We start from the raw sequence: 16,491 nt of genomic DNA, 5'->3' as shown, positions 1-16,491 counted from the left end.
TCAGCTCCTGGTTTGGGTTCATCAGCCTCCCATCAGACACTGCCGTATGCAAGCTAGCTGATAATCAGAGCTACAGGTACAAGTCAATGTGCAACTCTTCGCTGCAAAGGTGTGTCGATTTTTTTTGCTTGTTCTACAAACACACACAGGCAATTGCACAGTGGCAGAGCAGGGAAGGAAATGAAAGAGACCTGAGCACTGACTTTGGAAAGGAAAATAGCCAGAGGCTTACCGAAGCTCCTCAAATATGCTTGCTCGTTTTTTTTTTTTTTATTATCAAAAAGTAAGAAAAGATCTTTGAGGAAGAATGTAAAAAGACAATAGAGGTGAAGTTGGGAGGACATCAAGAGTCCTAATCTTTCTTGTGATCTGCTCTCTTCTGTTTATTTCACAATTCCTCACATTTATTCACACCCTGCAGGCTCGAAAATGCAGTGTCTTTTGTCATGTTCAATAAAGCAATGACCGGGTGTGAGAGTATCTCATCTGTAGCTGTGCGAGGGAAATGGAGTCAACTTGCTTCAATAGGTCGACTGAAAATCTTAAAACAGATTGCACAAAATGAGAAATGAATCCAAGTGCGTTTCAGTCCGCTGCAATGCTTGGCGAGCGGATAACGGATTGGAGGGTCGTACCAGACGGATGGGGATGTGCGTTGTTTCAAGTGTGGGCAAAAAAACATCAGATCCCTGAAAAAAAAAGCTACAACAGCTTAAAATTGCAATTTTAGCATTAGAGCTTCTTTACCGAAATGAGATTAGTTTTAATTCATCAACTGGAGACTGACTTTTGTGCTCGCGTCTGTTTCCATCAGCTAAAGCTGACACAAATTCTTTCCGTCTCTGTTTCTATTAGCTAAAGCCGACACATATTCTTTCTTTCCTGCGCATATTTCTCCTCTCACCTTTCCTGGCACAAATACCTTCAAAGCAAAAATAACGGAAGACTGATTTAGAGAAAGCTACACAAACACCTCCTTTGAGCAAGGACAGAAAAAAAATGAAATTCAACATAGCAGGAGGAGACGTTTTGCATAGCCCTCGTGGGCCGTGGACAATAGAGTGTCATGCTGATTCAAAGAACATGATTTTAGGTAAGCCTGCCTCAATACGTCCTCCCACAGAGCCCATTTCCCCCCGTGTCCTTGGCTCACACAGAGAAACGTTCAGACGTCCGACCGGCCGTGCTGTCGATGGGAGCACGTATTCTGCTTTCTCTCTTTCAGTCAGTCGCTAACCCTCCTCCTCTTACTCCTTTATTCAGCTGGCTGGAGATGAAGGTGAATCACCACATCCTAACCTGATCGGTGACTCACATCATAGCCAACACAGGAGGGCTTTCTGCAATCGATTGACTTCTTGTAGTTTGGACGTCAGTGCTTTCATTTACGGCGTATATGTGCCTCCAACTATCGTTCCTGCGTGCTTGGAATTCACATGAAATTGCTCCTGTTTACGGGACAGATTAAGACACCGTTTTAAATGTAGATATCGCGGCATCGATTCAATTATAGATATTTGCCACTTAGCGCGATAGCAACAAACACATCCAGCAAATGACCTCCTGCATATATTAACAATTAGAGCAAATACACAGTAAACATTGAATCCGTCTCCCAATTAGCACTATCACCAGCTTGCATAATAAACCATTGACAAGCCTTGTTTGTTTTCCTCCATTACGCAAACAAATAGTCGTAAATTACGACAGCTCGGCTCCTATATGAAGTTAAAAGTCTCATGGTATACTCCCACACACGACGCAAAGCGTGGAACAACATTGCAGTAAGTGGAACTAGTATACCATTTAAAGCGCAGCCACTTCAGAACGTATATATCACACAGAGAGTAAATTAAATATTCCAACTGAGTTTGGAACGTGTCAGATCTGTGCTAGAAATGTGATATTGTCGACATCAAAAAACATATTGGCTCCTCGAAGTCCCTGCAGCTCGTCTCTGTTTAAAGTCGTCATTAATTCACAGCGACATGCATTATTAATCCAAACCCGCGCATCCGTCTTAAAGCACGCATAGTTTTTAGTTTACGTGTTTGCATTCTCACAGATGGTAACCTGTGACCACACAGGAGGAAGCCACCCGGGACTTGGCACAATACCTGCTATGCTGCCAGTTTCTTTCATGTTTTCATGATTCCTCTTAGCAATACAAACACATTGTTTTTTATTGATTCACACCATTTTACCGTCTACTGGAAGTGGAGACAGCCACCTATGTAATGAGGCAATATAGATAAAATCATAATAAAAATATCTTTTGGGTTTAGTTCCCCAAGAAACTACCGACGAGGGTATTTGTGTTACCAATGTTTGTTTTTTTACCGTTTTTCTGTCCCGTAAAAGCTATTTCATGCTTATAGTCCCGCCTTGCTAATACTATACCGCTGACATTTATTCAGAGCTGCAGTGCATGACTCCTGGCCTCCCACTATATTTCCACAACACACTCTACTGTCCTTGCTGTGTCTCCTCACAGAAGCCATCAGAAAACAGTAATAAAAGACCACGACTGAGAGTGGGCTGAGAGTGGACTGCTCAGAGGCAAACTAATCTATCTTTACTTTGTATCTGCTGGCCTCGACACTCACTGTTTTTCTACTCGCTCTCACTTTACACAGACTCCCTCTCTCGCTGTTTTTCCTTCTCTGAAAAACATTGTTTTTCTTACACCTCTCATTGACTTTAGATCTCCCTTGGTGCGATTCTGAGAAGGACAGCGCCACATGTGTTAAAAAGTTTTTTTTTCTTCTTTAAACTAAAAAATAAAGATTCCTTGTGAGCATTTTCAGCTTTGACCTTGAGGCAGCTCTGAGCCAGACGACCAGGCAGCAAGACATACTGCACGGCTCTTCTCAAGGGACAGTTTCACAGAACAATTGCACGTATAATCCCCAACCCTTCTGATACGCAGGGAAATGTCTGAGTGGCAATGACACGCCTTCCACCAGGCAGTAGAAGAATACAGGACTCAGATGTATTTGATTTATAAAAATAGACAATATGTCAGAGGAGGCAGTTATGCTCGAACGTGTTACCCTGCAAACACGGTCAATCATCTAAAGCCTCCTCTCTGAAGCGAATAATCTTTTCCAACGAAGCTGGTAAATCTAAAAAAAATGAGTAAACACTAAGCAAAAGAAGAAAACTAATTTCATACCTCACAGATATTTTCCATTTCAAAATGCCAAGAAATCTGTACCAAGAATTAATCGCCATCGAGCCTTTTGTAACTGAGGCATGACAGCAAGACCTTCAAAGTCTCAGGAATGTAAACATGTTTAAGAAATCCATCTAGATAGTTCTCTGCTTCAAGCCCATGTGTGGTGCTGCATGATAATGTAAGACAGATCTCCTTTTTGTTCTTGGAACCCACAGTGGGTATTTTTAAACCGTGGAAATAATTTGCCAGTAGAGAGGAGAAGGTTTCATATTTCTATAAGCTACAGCGCGGCCAAGTGACACATGAATATTTTAAGCAGCTTTGTGCCTATTTAAATGTGTTTGCTGTGAACGTGCTGGCAGTGGGCCAGGGCACAGGGTGTTATCCTTAATTCCTGCAATCCCAAACTAAACTCCATGCTGATAATTCAGGCTAGCGGAAAGCAAAAGCAAATAAAGTCAATTAACCACAAACTCCCCTTGAATTTGTTCCCTCTGCCCTTGCTTGTTTTTGACAAACCTTGTAATTTCTCCTCCATGAACACAGCTGATGGAATGAAAAGAGTGTTCAATATTAGAAATGCAATAAAAGGCCTTCATCCTGGCACCGCATTGTGAAAGTAGTTAGATAAAGCTGTCATTCGCCAGAGGACTGACAAAAATGCCTTGATTACCGTTCCAAGAGGAAACAACAATGTTGTGTTTAGTCATAAATATTCCCACACATGTCTGTATTGGGGAAAATATAAACATATAACTAGGAAATAAACAAGCAAAATCTCGGAGTCAACAATTCTTACAGCAGCAGCCAATGGATATGCTTCTGGCACAGCGGTCTAAAGATGGCAGTGATAATGTCTCACAGCCGCAGAACAACTATGGTCATCAAAATTAAAACACTGTATATATACACACTATATTTCACAGTTAATTTTCCCTCTGTTGAAGTTCTTCCTGGGACGTTGTATGAATGAGACACAATTACCAAACTCAATTAGCATTGATGGAATGGCAGATGTGATGACTCATTGCTTGAGTGAGCATTTGTAACGGGGACGGCTAAATAAGATCATATACGTATAGCGCCATTTCCATGGAAGAGTGCAAAATTAGCTCTTTTTAGGAGCAACTGTAACTGAGGGAAAAGAAGTATGTTAGCCAACCATAGCTCAGCTTGCAAATTCAAAACTAAGTTCACTTGTTCATGCCACGCAACTAAGCTGTTACATTTTACATTTGAAGTGGACATTTCACAGCTTTTTCTTCAGCCTACATTGTACGAAAGCATGTGGAGAGAATACCAAAGTGGCAATTGAAAAAAAAGATCTTGTTCTGGGAGAGCCTCAGCAGCATCAGTAACTACAAAGTCTCTTTCAGCGTTCCCAAAAGGCGAGTGTGAAATTATTATAAAAAGAGAATCTTATCTCCAACGTATCTTATTACGCCGTGTATGGCTGCACCGGGCCCATTTCAGAATCAAAGTAAATGAATTACCTGTAAGATTTATAAATGAGGAACATTCAACTCAATAATTAATTTCTGTGTGGAAATTAGCTCAGCACTTTTGCCTGCAGCTGGTGGCCAGAACACTTTTAGTTTTTTTCTTTCTCTGACACTTGTCGCTCTACACGGTGAGGCCGATGCTGTGAATACAAAGGGCTGACTATGTTTTGGTGTTACAGTGTGTGTGTGTGTGTGTGTGTGTGTGTGTGTGTGTGTGTAAAGGTCTCCGCCTGACAGGAGAACAGTGGTTGTACAATGTGAAGCGCCTGTCTGGGCAGAATGGAACTTGGGGCAGGAACAGCCAGACCCAGGGGAGCTGACCCCCTCGTTTAGTCAGCCTCTTGCAAGCAGCTGGGATTATCTGCTGAGCAAGCACATCCTGCAGGACAGGAAATGCACGCAAAAAGTACCAATGGGCTCCATTGACTCTCAAGGCATTTTTATATTTCTCCTCTCTCTCTCACATCACACAAATTTAAACACACCAACTAGCATTTCTTTTTTTAATACAAATCGAGGACACACGAGTCTATCTTTCTCTTTCTCTTTTGGAAACTCAGCTCCTTTACAAGAAAACACAGACAGATACGCATATCATCTTTTCTAAAGAGAATTAATTACACTACACGAAACTGAGCCATCTTACAACAGATAGATGAGACGTGGCTGCTACTTGACTGACAGAGAAAATGCTGTTCAAAAACTCAGCGACACATCATAGTCTATTTAAAAGCATAAGAATTGTGATTTTTGGTCAGCAACAGGCAGCAGGCCGCGCTGCCGGGTTCGCTGTCCGTGGTCCTGAACAGGCGATCAGAGGCTTGTTTGGTCGCACTATCAGGACCATGGACAGAGACCCGCCTATTTTTAGACTTGTTTCAGCCGCTCCTGCCCAAGAACACAGGCAAAATCAGGCATGAGCTTTACCTCTGATCTTACGGTGACATGGATCACCTCTTATCTTGCGTGATTATTTTCCCATCGTGTCACTGATGCCGGATGCCTTGCAGGGTTTCAGCCTAAGCAATATTTGGTATGGCGACGTACAGTCAACTAATGATTCCGAATCTAATCTGATACTGTTTGACTTTATCAAATTACCGTGATATCAATTACCCAAATTCCCCCCGAGGTGTAACAAATATCGGATCATTTTTTCCCGACATCGGTTCAGGAATCTCCTCCTTATTTGCCGGCATGGGAATTTTTGTGTAACAGCGACTTTTGTCGTCCCCCATGGATGAGTGAATCGACGCCCGGCGACTGTCAGACAACGTGTGAGACGGGAAATCGCTCATCGGGATGCAGGATGCAGTAGGAAGACAAGCACATCCCGTTACCATAGCGGCAGTTTCTGCGGACGCCGCCTGACTCTTAAACAGGACCCTCGGGGGAATTGGGGATTGCAAGGATGTGTTGTCAACACTTGATGACATCCGTTGTCAGGGAGAGGAAGGGGAGGTGTGGGGCGCTCCGCTGTCACTCCAAGGTGCTCTCAACAAAAAAGCGAAAACATAACCATCCTGAGACGGATCTAATTAAGCAACGGGCAAAACCTCAGGAGGCCGTGATTTGGTGTGAACACAGATGTTAATAGCAGCATTTTGATGTTATGAATCAGCAACTGCACTGTAGTGGTAACTGTTGAAGAACTACTTTAATCCTCATCTGTAATTATCATTCTGCCACCAGGCGCGTTCTTAAAGAGAAGTGGCTAATCAATGTTGAGGCTAATACACATACTCTCAGTATGAGGTATTGTTTTCTATAAGTGTATTTCACTTTTGGTACATTTGGCTCCCAACGTGCCTCAGCCAATCACCACTGAGAACCGGAAATATTAGTTTGATCGTTGCCAATAACGGTATAAATAAGTCAAATTACGGGGATTCCCGTTGGATAGCAGTTGAGTGGGATTAGGGATGAAAAGTAGCCTATACTGCCCGGCATATTGATTGGCCCTTGTGACAGATCAGAGCGATTGATCTGCACTCCGGGTGTAATGTTTACATGTATACATTTACTACAGAGGACATGTTGGGGTGTCAGCAGTTTAAAAGACCGTGAAGATACAAGACTCCGTGAGCAACGTGTCTGGTAGAGATACCCTTCTTCTGTCCGTGAACTGTTGCATATGTGTGCTCCTTCTTTTAAGGGTTAGCTACAGTGGATTTTCGTTCAAAGTTACTGTAACATCCTTGACTATCCATCCTTGACGGTGTAAAATGCCTTCAAAATATCGTTACAAAACATTATGAGATTATAATGAAACAGCTGTCAACTATTCATTAACGAATATACATCTTTAGAGTGCTGGTCTAATTGTTTTGCCAACTAAAACAATGCAAGAGTGGGACGAATTGTCTCGATACATCTGCTTGTTGCGTTCCGTGAATCCATGCATTCGCTGTCGACAATCCAGGCAGCGTGTGGCCAGACATCGTTACAGATGATACCGTATTATAAACAAACACATTCTTACCAAATCTTAAAACGTGTGGCATCCCGCGAGAGTGACCAAGAAACAGCAGCAGAAGCGGGATCAGCCTGAGGTTGGACCTGAAAACGAGACTGCTTATCATCAGATGATGGGAGGTAATCTTCATGTTGTTTTTAAAAAATGCACAGTGGTTTAATCCCCCCGGTGCGCGGGTTTGATTCCCCCGTAATTATGTTACGCTCGTTGGGCAAGGCAGGGTGACGGCGGCCCTGGATGCGCAAGATCACGGCATGGTCACTCGCGCTTTCCCTAAATCCATTAGCAGTCCCGGCATGATTCCTTCCCCTTCTCCTTCTCCTCCTTCACTGCGCCAAGAAGCAACAATCCTTCGGGTCGAGGGACGGCGGGACATCCATATCGAGGGGTACGGATCCAGTGGGGAGGGGGGAGCCCAAGCATGGGCTGTAGGTAAGGTACTGGAGAGGGTTGGAGAGGGGCTACAGAGCACCACGCATAGGATACAGCAGCGATATACAGCCCCCTATGAGGCGCTCTGGGTTGCTTGCGCTCCCATTATACTGCACTGCTGCACAGGCTCTGACGTCGAGCCAAGGTTAGTGTTGTGAACGCGCACCAAGAGAGTGAGAGAGAGAGAGGGGGCGAGAGAGGGAGAGAGAATGGAGATGAATATACAGATAGAAATAAATGAAAAAGAGGAAGGGTGGGGATGTAGGGAGAAGGAGATGGATGAAGGGAACGAGACAGAGAAAAATAATGGGGCGGGAGAACTTTATCCCAGGCTGTAGTTCCTCTGTTAGCCCCAAAACTTCCCGTCAAGCTCCCATGCATTCTGAGACGTGTCAGTAACGATGCAATCTTTCAGATGCACACAGCAGTAACTTCAGCGTGAACCCTTAGCCTGCAAGCCTTCCGATCCGATTACCGCCACATACGGATCCATTTACAAAAGCAAATCATCTTTGATGGGTAAATCTATATGATGATGAAAATAAAATGTGGTCAACTTGTAATGAAGTTGTTCGTGATAAGGGGCAACAGAAACCTATATGTTTCAATATATATATATTATTCAATATATATATATTATATGTTTTGCTTTAGTGCAAGATCGCTATTCAGCACCATGGACAGAGACACAGCACATCTCGGCCGCACAAAGCACTGAGAGTCTGATAGAAATAGGAATCCTTGACTGCGTCTTTCTCAGGGTTCAAACAGTCAGTAATGATTTAGTCGATTTTCCCATGGAGAATCTCTCATCTTTGGCTAATTCTAGAGGCACGTTCTTGTACAGGCACATACAGAAATAACTATGCACACGCACTGCCCTGCACACAATACCTGGCCAACTTCTGCACACGAGCGATTTAATCTCATGTGTGCAGGACATTGCACTTTTTATTTCCTCATGTGCATCCGAGCCAGATCAACTTCCCTTTCTAAACCTTTCAAACAACAACCTTTCAACAATTTCCACAATCTTTTCCAGAAATGTGGGGAGATCAAAATTGGCAGAACAGCAAATCCGTAATATCGACAGAAGCTGCTGAAAGTGCGCAAATATTTAACCTATGCAAATAGCTCCACTTTAGACTTAAAAGCCTTCCAGCAACAGACAATTCTCGAGTGTGAGCCCTCCTCCGACGTGAAGGTGCATGTGGCATACACAGAAAGGCTCCGCTAAATTTCACGGGGACCGTCATACTCTCGAGATGGTAATAGGCCTATCGTGTTTACATCTGATTAGTGAGTTCAAACGAGGCTGTATCCTGGAAGCTCTTGTGTGGGTCTACGTGCTATTGATTTAACACTGCATGCACCTTATCAGCCCAATGAGCAGCTCTTTATGGGCCACTGCATCAGCTGGAGCTATAGGTACAGTGGGGCGCCCCGCCCCAAGGGGAGTTGAGGGCTATTTAATCCCAACAGAGCTGTGAAAGGAGGTCTTTGATCGACGCCACCAGAGTCCAAAGCCTGGATGAACACAGTCATTGTGTCACTGAAGTGTGAATGGCTGGACTGTGCCTGCCTGTATGTGTGGCGTAGAACTATACTCAAAAATAAAATTACTCCAACATTCCTGTATTCAAATAGATCCTCCAGGTGATCTTGGCATACTTTAGGGTACATTTATTTCTTATGTCACAAAGATATTCTAAAAGTATCAAATTGCTGTTAACATGTGTGTGTTGTATATTTATTAGACTACAGAATAGTAATATTAAAAGTAAATGTGTGGATAGGCAAAGGATACTTACGCCTCTCTTTTATTGGAGTGCTACTCCATAATACGTTAGGCCTACCACATCTCTCAAATCCCGATTCAAAAATAGAAGCGAATGCATTTAATAGTGAAGAGGGTGCTTGTATCAGCTAAAGGAAACACAAAGTAATTACATGGGATCAAGTAGGTGGTCTGAACACTGACTTTGAACGCGTGTCAGTTTGCGTGGGTCTGCACACCAGCAATCTGCAGCGTGAGAATATCAAAGAGTATGACACTCATCATGCCACCATCTGGTCTATTAGCATAATTATGAGAAAAAAATCAGGGTTTCCATATAAGTCAGCAGAGCTTCACACAGCATGAAAGGAATGCTCATTGAGCTCAGGGAGAAGATAACAGACAGGCGCATTGGTTTCGTCTTAAAGTCACAGCGCCCTCTGGCCAAATCATAAGGTATTGCACCAAGAAATGCCCTCAGGTGTCCCTACAGTCAATGCACCCACAAATTAATTTGCAGAATAGAATGAAGGCTGCCACAAATGATTCTGACTTAATTTTATAATATTAATCGAAACAGTCTGTGCATCAGCATCAGGTTTTTAAGGACGACAGAATGCTCCACATTAAATCTCCGTAGTTCATTTTTCGTTTGTAGTTTAGTTTAACACACTTTTTCCTCCCCAAAGCCAGTCAGCATAAAATAACTGTGTGTGTAAACCAGTTGGAAAAGAGGAGGTGAAAGGAACAGCTAATTCCCTCATTATGATGTTAAAATGACTCCTGCTCCTTTAGCTCGTTGTGACTAATAGGAAAATACCATTTGGGAGATGTACTCCTTTTTTTCATCTCTGATCAAACCGTGTCGTTTTTTAAAGGAGACCACAAATTAGATTACTTTATACACACCCACTTGCTTGTAACCCAGAGAGGCTTCCACATGAGCTGGCTGGTGTGTTTATTCAGACGCCATTCATGCACTGGGTAATGCAAAGGGGACTTTATGCAAAGGAGAGATAACCACTGCTAAAAGCCTTCTGTCATTCTCTCTCTCTCTCTCTCTCTCACTCTCTCTCACTCTCGGTTTCTCTCTCCCTCTCTCGCTCTCTCTCTCTCGGTTTCTCTCTCCCTCTCTCTCTCTCTCTCTCTCTCTCTCTCTCTCTCTCTCTCTCCCCGCCCTTGTTCACTCTCTCGCCCAGGCAGACTGGTGGAAAGATAGCATTGGCACAGGGAGGGAAACCATGGAAACGAGAAGCTGATGCACTTTGAATGGTAAAACCCTGAAAGAGAAGACATTCATTCAATTCAGTTGCCCTGCTAAAGGCTCATCACTACTGCATTATTTGAAATGCTACAAGTTTATTCTAACACGGTTGGCTGCAGAAAACCAACAATGGTGTCACTTCATCAGCCCATTGTGTCAGGACAACTGTAGCTGAGGATGTCTGAACACTTTGGCAAGTTGAAGGAGGGCCCTACAAAAACACACACACTTAGGCTACTCCTTTTGCACTCCCACATACAAAACCTTTAAACCTGCTCCTTTTCTTGCTACTATAGAACAGTGTTCATCCTTGCAAATGCATCACACCATGCGTGGCCCACTTGAGCCTGTAATCATGGCATGCTTTGAGTTCAACATATTTACATTTACGGCTTGTGGCTTTGCTTCAGCAAATGCCTTTGAACAAAACAGCATGCTGAAGTCAGCACTGGCCTATATGTCTTGAGAAGTGCTGTCGATGAAATCCCAGGGACCTCAGTGGGAATACATTCTTCAGAGACGACAATTAGTCAAGTGAGACAGTAATTAGGACCTCTCTGCAAACTGTCACTTCCAGTTAGTGCTGACGGATGCCCGCAAATCCCCCCCTGCAGCAATTGCAGTCAGGCAGACTTTCTTCTGGTGCTGCACACTGTTGACAGCCATCTGCAACTTCTGTCTACCATGGTTATACTTTAAAAAAAAATGGCATTGAAATACAGTAAAGTCAGTAGCATGATGCTAAAGCAATACAACCAGCTCTATGATCACACCATCATGATTGCGGCCAAATCACCTGTTATGTGGTAGGACCGGAGTCCTTATCATTACCGAAGTGACTAAATTACCATGCTGCAGTACTACAGCAGTTAATACGCACTTAGTTGAAATTCGTGCAAAGAATGTACAACGTGCCAATATGACATACAGTTCCGTCTCTAACTGCTAACAGAAAACATAACACAACTTTTTTTTTTTTTAACACCAGCTTACCAAACATTTGCAGAGAGAAATACCTCTGCAATTTGGTTGCCTGCGTATTGCGACGTCCTGATCAGGGCTATCGTTCCTATCAAAACAAGAATGGACCGGTCGTCACAGTTGGTACATCATAACTTGCTTACCGAGATCATCGTGTTGACGTTAGCGCCAGAGTGCGGTGCCTGTTGATTGCATTCAATTTAGATTTGCATATATTGTGCGCGCTGGTGCACTGTCATGGCTTATTGGGACACGATGGAACTCAGGCATCGTCACTGTTGTTAGCCAGGTGTGGGTGCAAAGACCGTTTGTGAGGCCTTCAAATTGGCTCCTGTTCCAATTTTACATACACCATATATCTTAAATTATATCTACTTCACTCTCTGGATCCATTGTTTTTAATTAGTTTGAGTTAAAGATAGCATCGCAATTTCAGACAAGGACGTAAAAGGCTATGAATAAAAGATTATGCTTCATAGGCTTAAAAGACCCTTATACGTTTGCACAAAAGTTCAAAATAAAAGACAACAGACTGTTTATCCAACATTTACAAATGATGACCCTGGGTGCCTTTATTGAAACATACTTATATGCCACTAAGGAATACTCAAAACCCTACATTTTGAGTACAAAACACATAGCTTGAGAGGTGGGGCTGGAAAAGTCAGTTTGGGTTCACAACAATTCACACTGGATTGTAAAGCTGACCAAGTTTTTTGGTGTAAAAAAGTCAGAATGTCTATTTGAACTTCTCAAACTTCTCCAGCAGCATACTCCACCTCTGTCTGTCCTGTCATGGTCCAAGCACTCATTATTATGAAAGATTTTTTTTGTTGCCCATTTTATTTACGGTGTTCAGAATAGTCATGACACTGTCAACAGCATTATTTATAAGAGAAATATAAGATGCTGAGATTTTCCAAATAATAACCCCCAAAAACATAATATCAACATAAATAAATCCAAATAAAGAAATGTCCTCCTTTTTTATTGTTTATGTCTTTGTTCTTGTCAGGAAAATACATGCTTTCTGTTCTTTGTGGTTTCAGATCTTAGGAAAGAAATCATACATATTCACAGACACAGACCCACAACAACACACACACACACACACACACACACACACACACACAAACAGCAATGAAACTAGACTGATTGGATGGTGGACGGCTGGAGTTGTTATTACAAGGCATCCAGCAGAGTCTGGTTTGCAGGATAAGGACGTCCTTACAGGGCATTTCTCAGTGTGAACGATGAGGAAACGGCCCACTGTGTGTGTGTGTGTGTGTGTGTGTGTGTGTGTGTGTGTGTGTGTGTGTGTGCATGTGCGTGTGTGTGTATAAGAGAGAGAGAGAGAGAGAGAGAGAGAGAGAGAGAGACTGATAGATACCCCAGAGAGAACGTTTGGAAGAGAGGAATAGACAGAATGTGGACAGATGCATCTGTCTGCCTACATATTTTGGCCATCAAATAGAAATCTTGGCAATGCTTGCAAAAAGTGACTTTTCCCATTGGACTTTTAGCTGCCAAGGGTTTGCCTGCAGAGACAGAATGGAGAATAAGAGAGGATCACAAGACTTAACATTCTGATACAGGAAAGTCTCCTATAAAGTTTTCTTTCTGCAAAAACATCTCCATATTTGGTGTCCATGAAGAAGAGGGCCTTTCCAAGCCAGACATGGAAGTGTAAACAAAGAGAGGACACACACGGTTGATTTTCATACATCTGGGGCTTCGTTAATGGGCTCTCTTGGTGCCTATTAGTAACTAATTAGGATTTGATCTAATACTAACCATTTCACAGACCACTGACAAAAGAGACATGGAAACAACCTGTAAATGTACACAATAACAGATCAACATGTTCTACAAAACTGTGTAGACACATGCGAATTGATGCATGAAAGCACCTGAAAAGGTCTTGTCGGGGATGAGTTACAGCAGGCACACATGCCTAACCTCCATCTCAGTAATTCAACTCACTCTGTTTCCACAAAGATCCAGGGATCAACTGTTGCAGGAGGGGGATGAAAGGGCCCAGCAGTCGCCTCAAACATCCGGGATCAGAAACTCCAAACAGGGATAACACCCTCTCAGCATTCAATGTTTTCAATCAAGGGATCAGCTACTGTGACTGGAAACAAAATGTCCCAGACAGCGATCACGCAGCAGTTGCCGGCAGACAAAAGCTGGCACGACTAATATGTCTTGTCAGAGTGAAAATAGCCTGGTATTGTTCTCACCTTCTGGAAAGGTACAGGCATAATGCTTTTGTCTTGTTCATCTCTCAGCAGTCATGCTCTAATAGCTTTTCAGGCTCGTATTTGTTTGGCAAGAGGGATTTAAAGTTCAAAGTTTCACTACCCACATACTGTAGTGATGGAGGTTATGGAGCTATTCATTTACAAATTATTCAGCATGAATCAAATGTATGTCATCATAAATGTGCTAAATGTGTGTCTTTTGTATTAAATGGCATTTGACGGATGGATTTGAGAATTATCAAACTGCCTGGTTAGGGATTTATCCAAAATAACTCAAGGTACATGGACTGTGCCTTCTACAGCTCAAGTGTTTTCATGAGCTGCCAAGACATCAGTGGTACAAAAATGTATTGGACTGACACACTGAAATACTTAATTGTGTGACAAATCTGTCAGGCAATGGCTGTTTGGTGGTTGTAAAGAAATGTAAGAGATTAAGGACAAGTGTGAGATGTGTTTAGTCACAATATATTTATATACTTTCAATCCAGAATTTTCTTTTGCTCATGCAAACAAACATATTCATTGCATAAGAGATAGATGGCTTCATAAACTCTCAGTATGGAATTCTAAACATCCCACTTACAATTATATGCAGACACCTGCTTTTTCTGGCTGACAAAATGGTAATTTTAACGTATTCAAGTCTCAAGTCTTCTGAATTACTTTCAGTCGTTTCTCTGCCATGCACAAATCCTTGGAGTGGTTTTAACAGGCAAATACTTGTTACAAAGGTCCTCAGCATCTACAGTAAGCCCTGTACAAAATCCACCCTGCAGTAAAATGTTGCCACCTAAGCCTTAGTAAAACCCAGGGAAATATCTGGATGGAGACCAGCGTCAGTGTGGAAACACAAAGAAGGGTTTGATCTCATTTATGCCCTCACTGTTCTGGAGGTGATAAAATGAGGCCGGTCTTGAGCTTGGCGAGGTCAGTCCTCTCCTCTCCTCTCTCCTCCTCTCACCCTTGCCTCTCCCCTATTAATCACGATTGTACACATGAAAATGAGCTTAACCCTTCTTCCTGTGCAGCGCTCTACTTTCCACTCAAGGACACCTTGCAATAGCAGGTATGAGAAGGATCTCTCTGTGCATATTTTCCTCCTGCATTTCCAATGGACAGCATTTGATCCAGCTTGACTTAGCTATGAATATATGCCGGATGGGGCTTTACCCTCTCTTGTTAAGGCTGTCACTCTTCCTTGTGTCGCCTCATAACAATTAACACTTCCATAAACCCTTTTGTCAAATGCTTAAATCGGAAAAAAATGGAATTGAAGGACTTATCCGTACCCCCTTGAGTCTAATATAATTTCACTGCACAGCAACTAAACTATGTGAAATGAGGTTGGTGTATAATTTACTGTAAATGCTCATGAAAAAAGAGGAGGACTAAGAGGAAGAGTGAGAAGATAGTGAGAAAGAAGATAAAGTCGCAGAGGGAGGGAAAGAAAGAGAAGTAGGTAGAGAATGAGTAAGAGAGAGAATGGGAAGAGAAGATGAGCTTGGTTCCCTGTGTGACACAGTACTCCACTTAATCATCCCCTGGTCTATAAATAGGCCTTCACATTCATGGAATATTAGTAGATTAATGGAACACCATAATGTGCTGAACTTCAACACTTTGGTTGTACTTCTGTTCAGTTCAGATTTAATTTTACTTCTCCTAAAAAAAAGAAGTGAAGAGGGAAATTCCCCCAGATTCAGTTTACTCCTTCCCTCCTGCTCTGTCTTTTATTTTGTCTACTGAAACATGGTCTTACTGGAGGACAGACAAGCATATTTTAGGCGGAATTACACTAAAGGGCAGAAATATTGATGCAGGGCAAGTATTAGCGAAACACCCAAAGTACACAAGGTTTTAACACAGCAGATGGTGGAAATGTGTTCTCCCCTCATTTGATGATATTTAAGGTATTTACAGTCATAACTGTGCCTGTTAGTGCACGTGTGTTGATACAAAATACAGATTCACTGACATATTGTATGTTTTTCTCATCAGTGATGAACTGCTATCCAGCACCTCCTGCTGTCTGTATATCATAACTGCTCCCACCATCTGTTCTAAACACACCAAATCATAACTTGCTAATAAATTCCTAATAACACGGGCAGAGTTGTTAAATAAAAGTTAATGACAAAATGGATTTGCTGTTGATTAGCAGTTTTATTGCTTTTTACTGTTGATTGAGTTCTTACAATACAAGACAATGATTTCATAATCACTAGAAAGAAAAGAGAATAGACTGATAAAGCACATAATGGGCCTTTTTCCACAAAATGTTTTGGAATGGTAAAAGCAGAAGCATAATAGAATGAACTATGACTGAGCTCCATACGGTCCTGGTATAGAACAGATCCATCATTGATCCATCTTTTCTTTTCCTACAAGTCAAAAGTCAAAATGTCTGCTGTAAAAAAGGCCTATTATACATGTACTACCTCCACCTGGAAAAATAAGAAAGAAAATATAACATGAAAGAAAAATCTGACAAAATTCAAGTGATCAAAATTTGAACGTTGTCTCTTCTTATCCATCGCAGTCTTTGGAGTCGGGGCTTTTTTCTAGCATGGGCACCCAAACCGGACTTTGTAGTCACGGCACCTGCGAGATCTTT

The 16,491-nt window shown here is 42.3% G+C and overlaps 1 protein-coding gene across 2 annotated transcripts in view; it reads right to left on the bottom strand.

Moving 5' to 3' along the window:
• The window catches only part of LOC306711608 (glutamate receptor ionotropic, kainate 2-like), a gene marked incomplete at both ends in the record, with an annotated part of 49,297 nt that extends 42,011 nt beyond the window's left edge, over nucleotides 1-7,286 (bottom strand). For both annotated transcript variants that reach the window (XM_079180618.1, XM_079180619.1), the window contains one exon: nucleotides 7,163-7,286. In XM_079180618.1, the coding sequence (XP_079036744.1) occupies nucleotides 7,163-7,286 (124 nt within the window). The remainder of the gene's footprint in view (nucleotides 1-7,162) is intronic.
• Nucleotides 7,287-16,491: the final 9,205 nt, after the last annotated feature.

Source organism: Pholis gunnellus (genome assembly GCF_910591455.1).
Source record: "Pholis gunnellus genome assembly, chromosome: 19".
Taxonomy (NCBI): Eukaryota; Metazoa; Chordata; class Actinopteri; order Perciformes; family Pholidae; genus Pholis; species Pholis gunnellus.
Note: the sequence above shows the minus strand (reverse complement) of the source record. Positions and strands in the feature narration are given on the sequence as shown.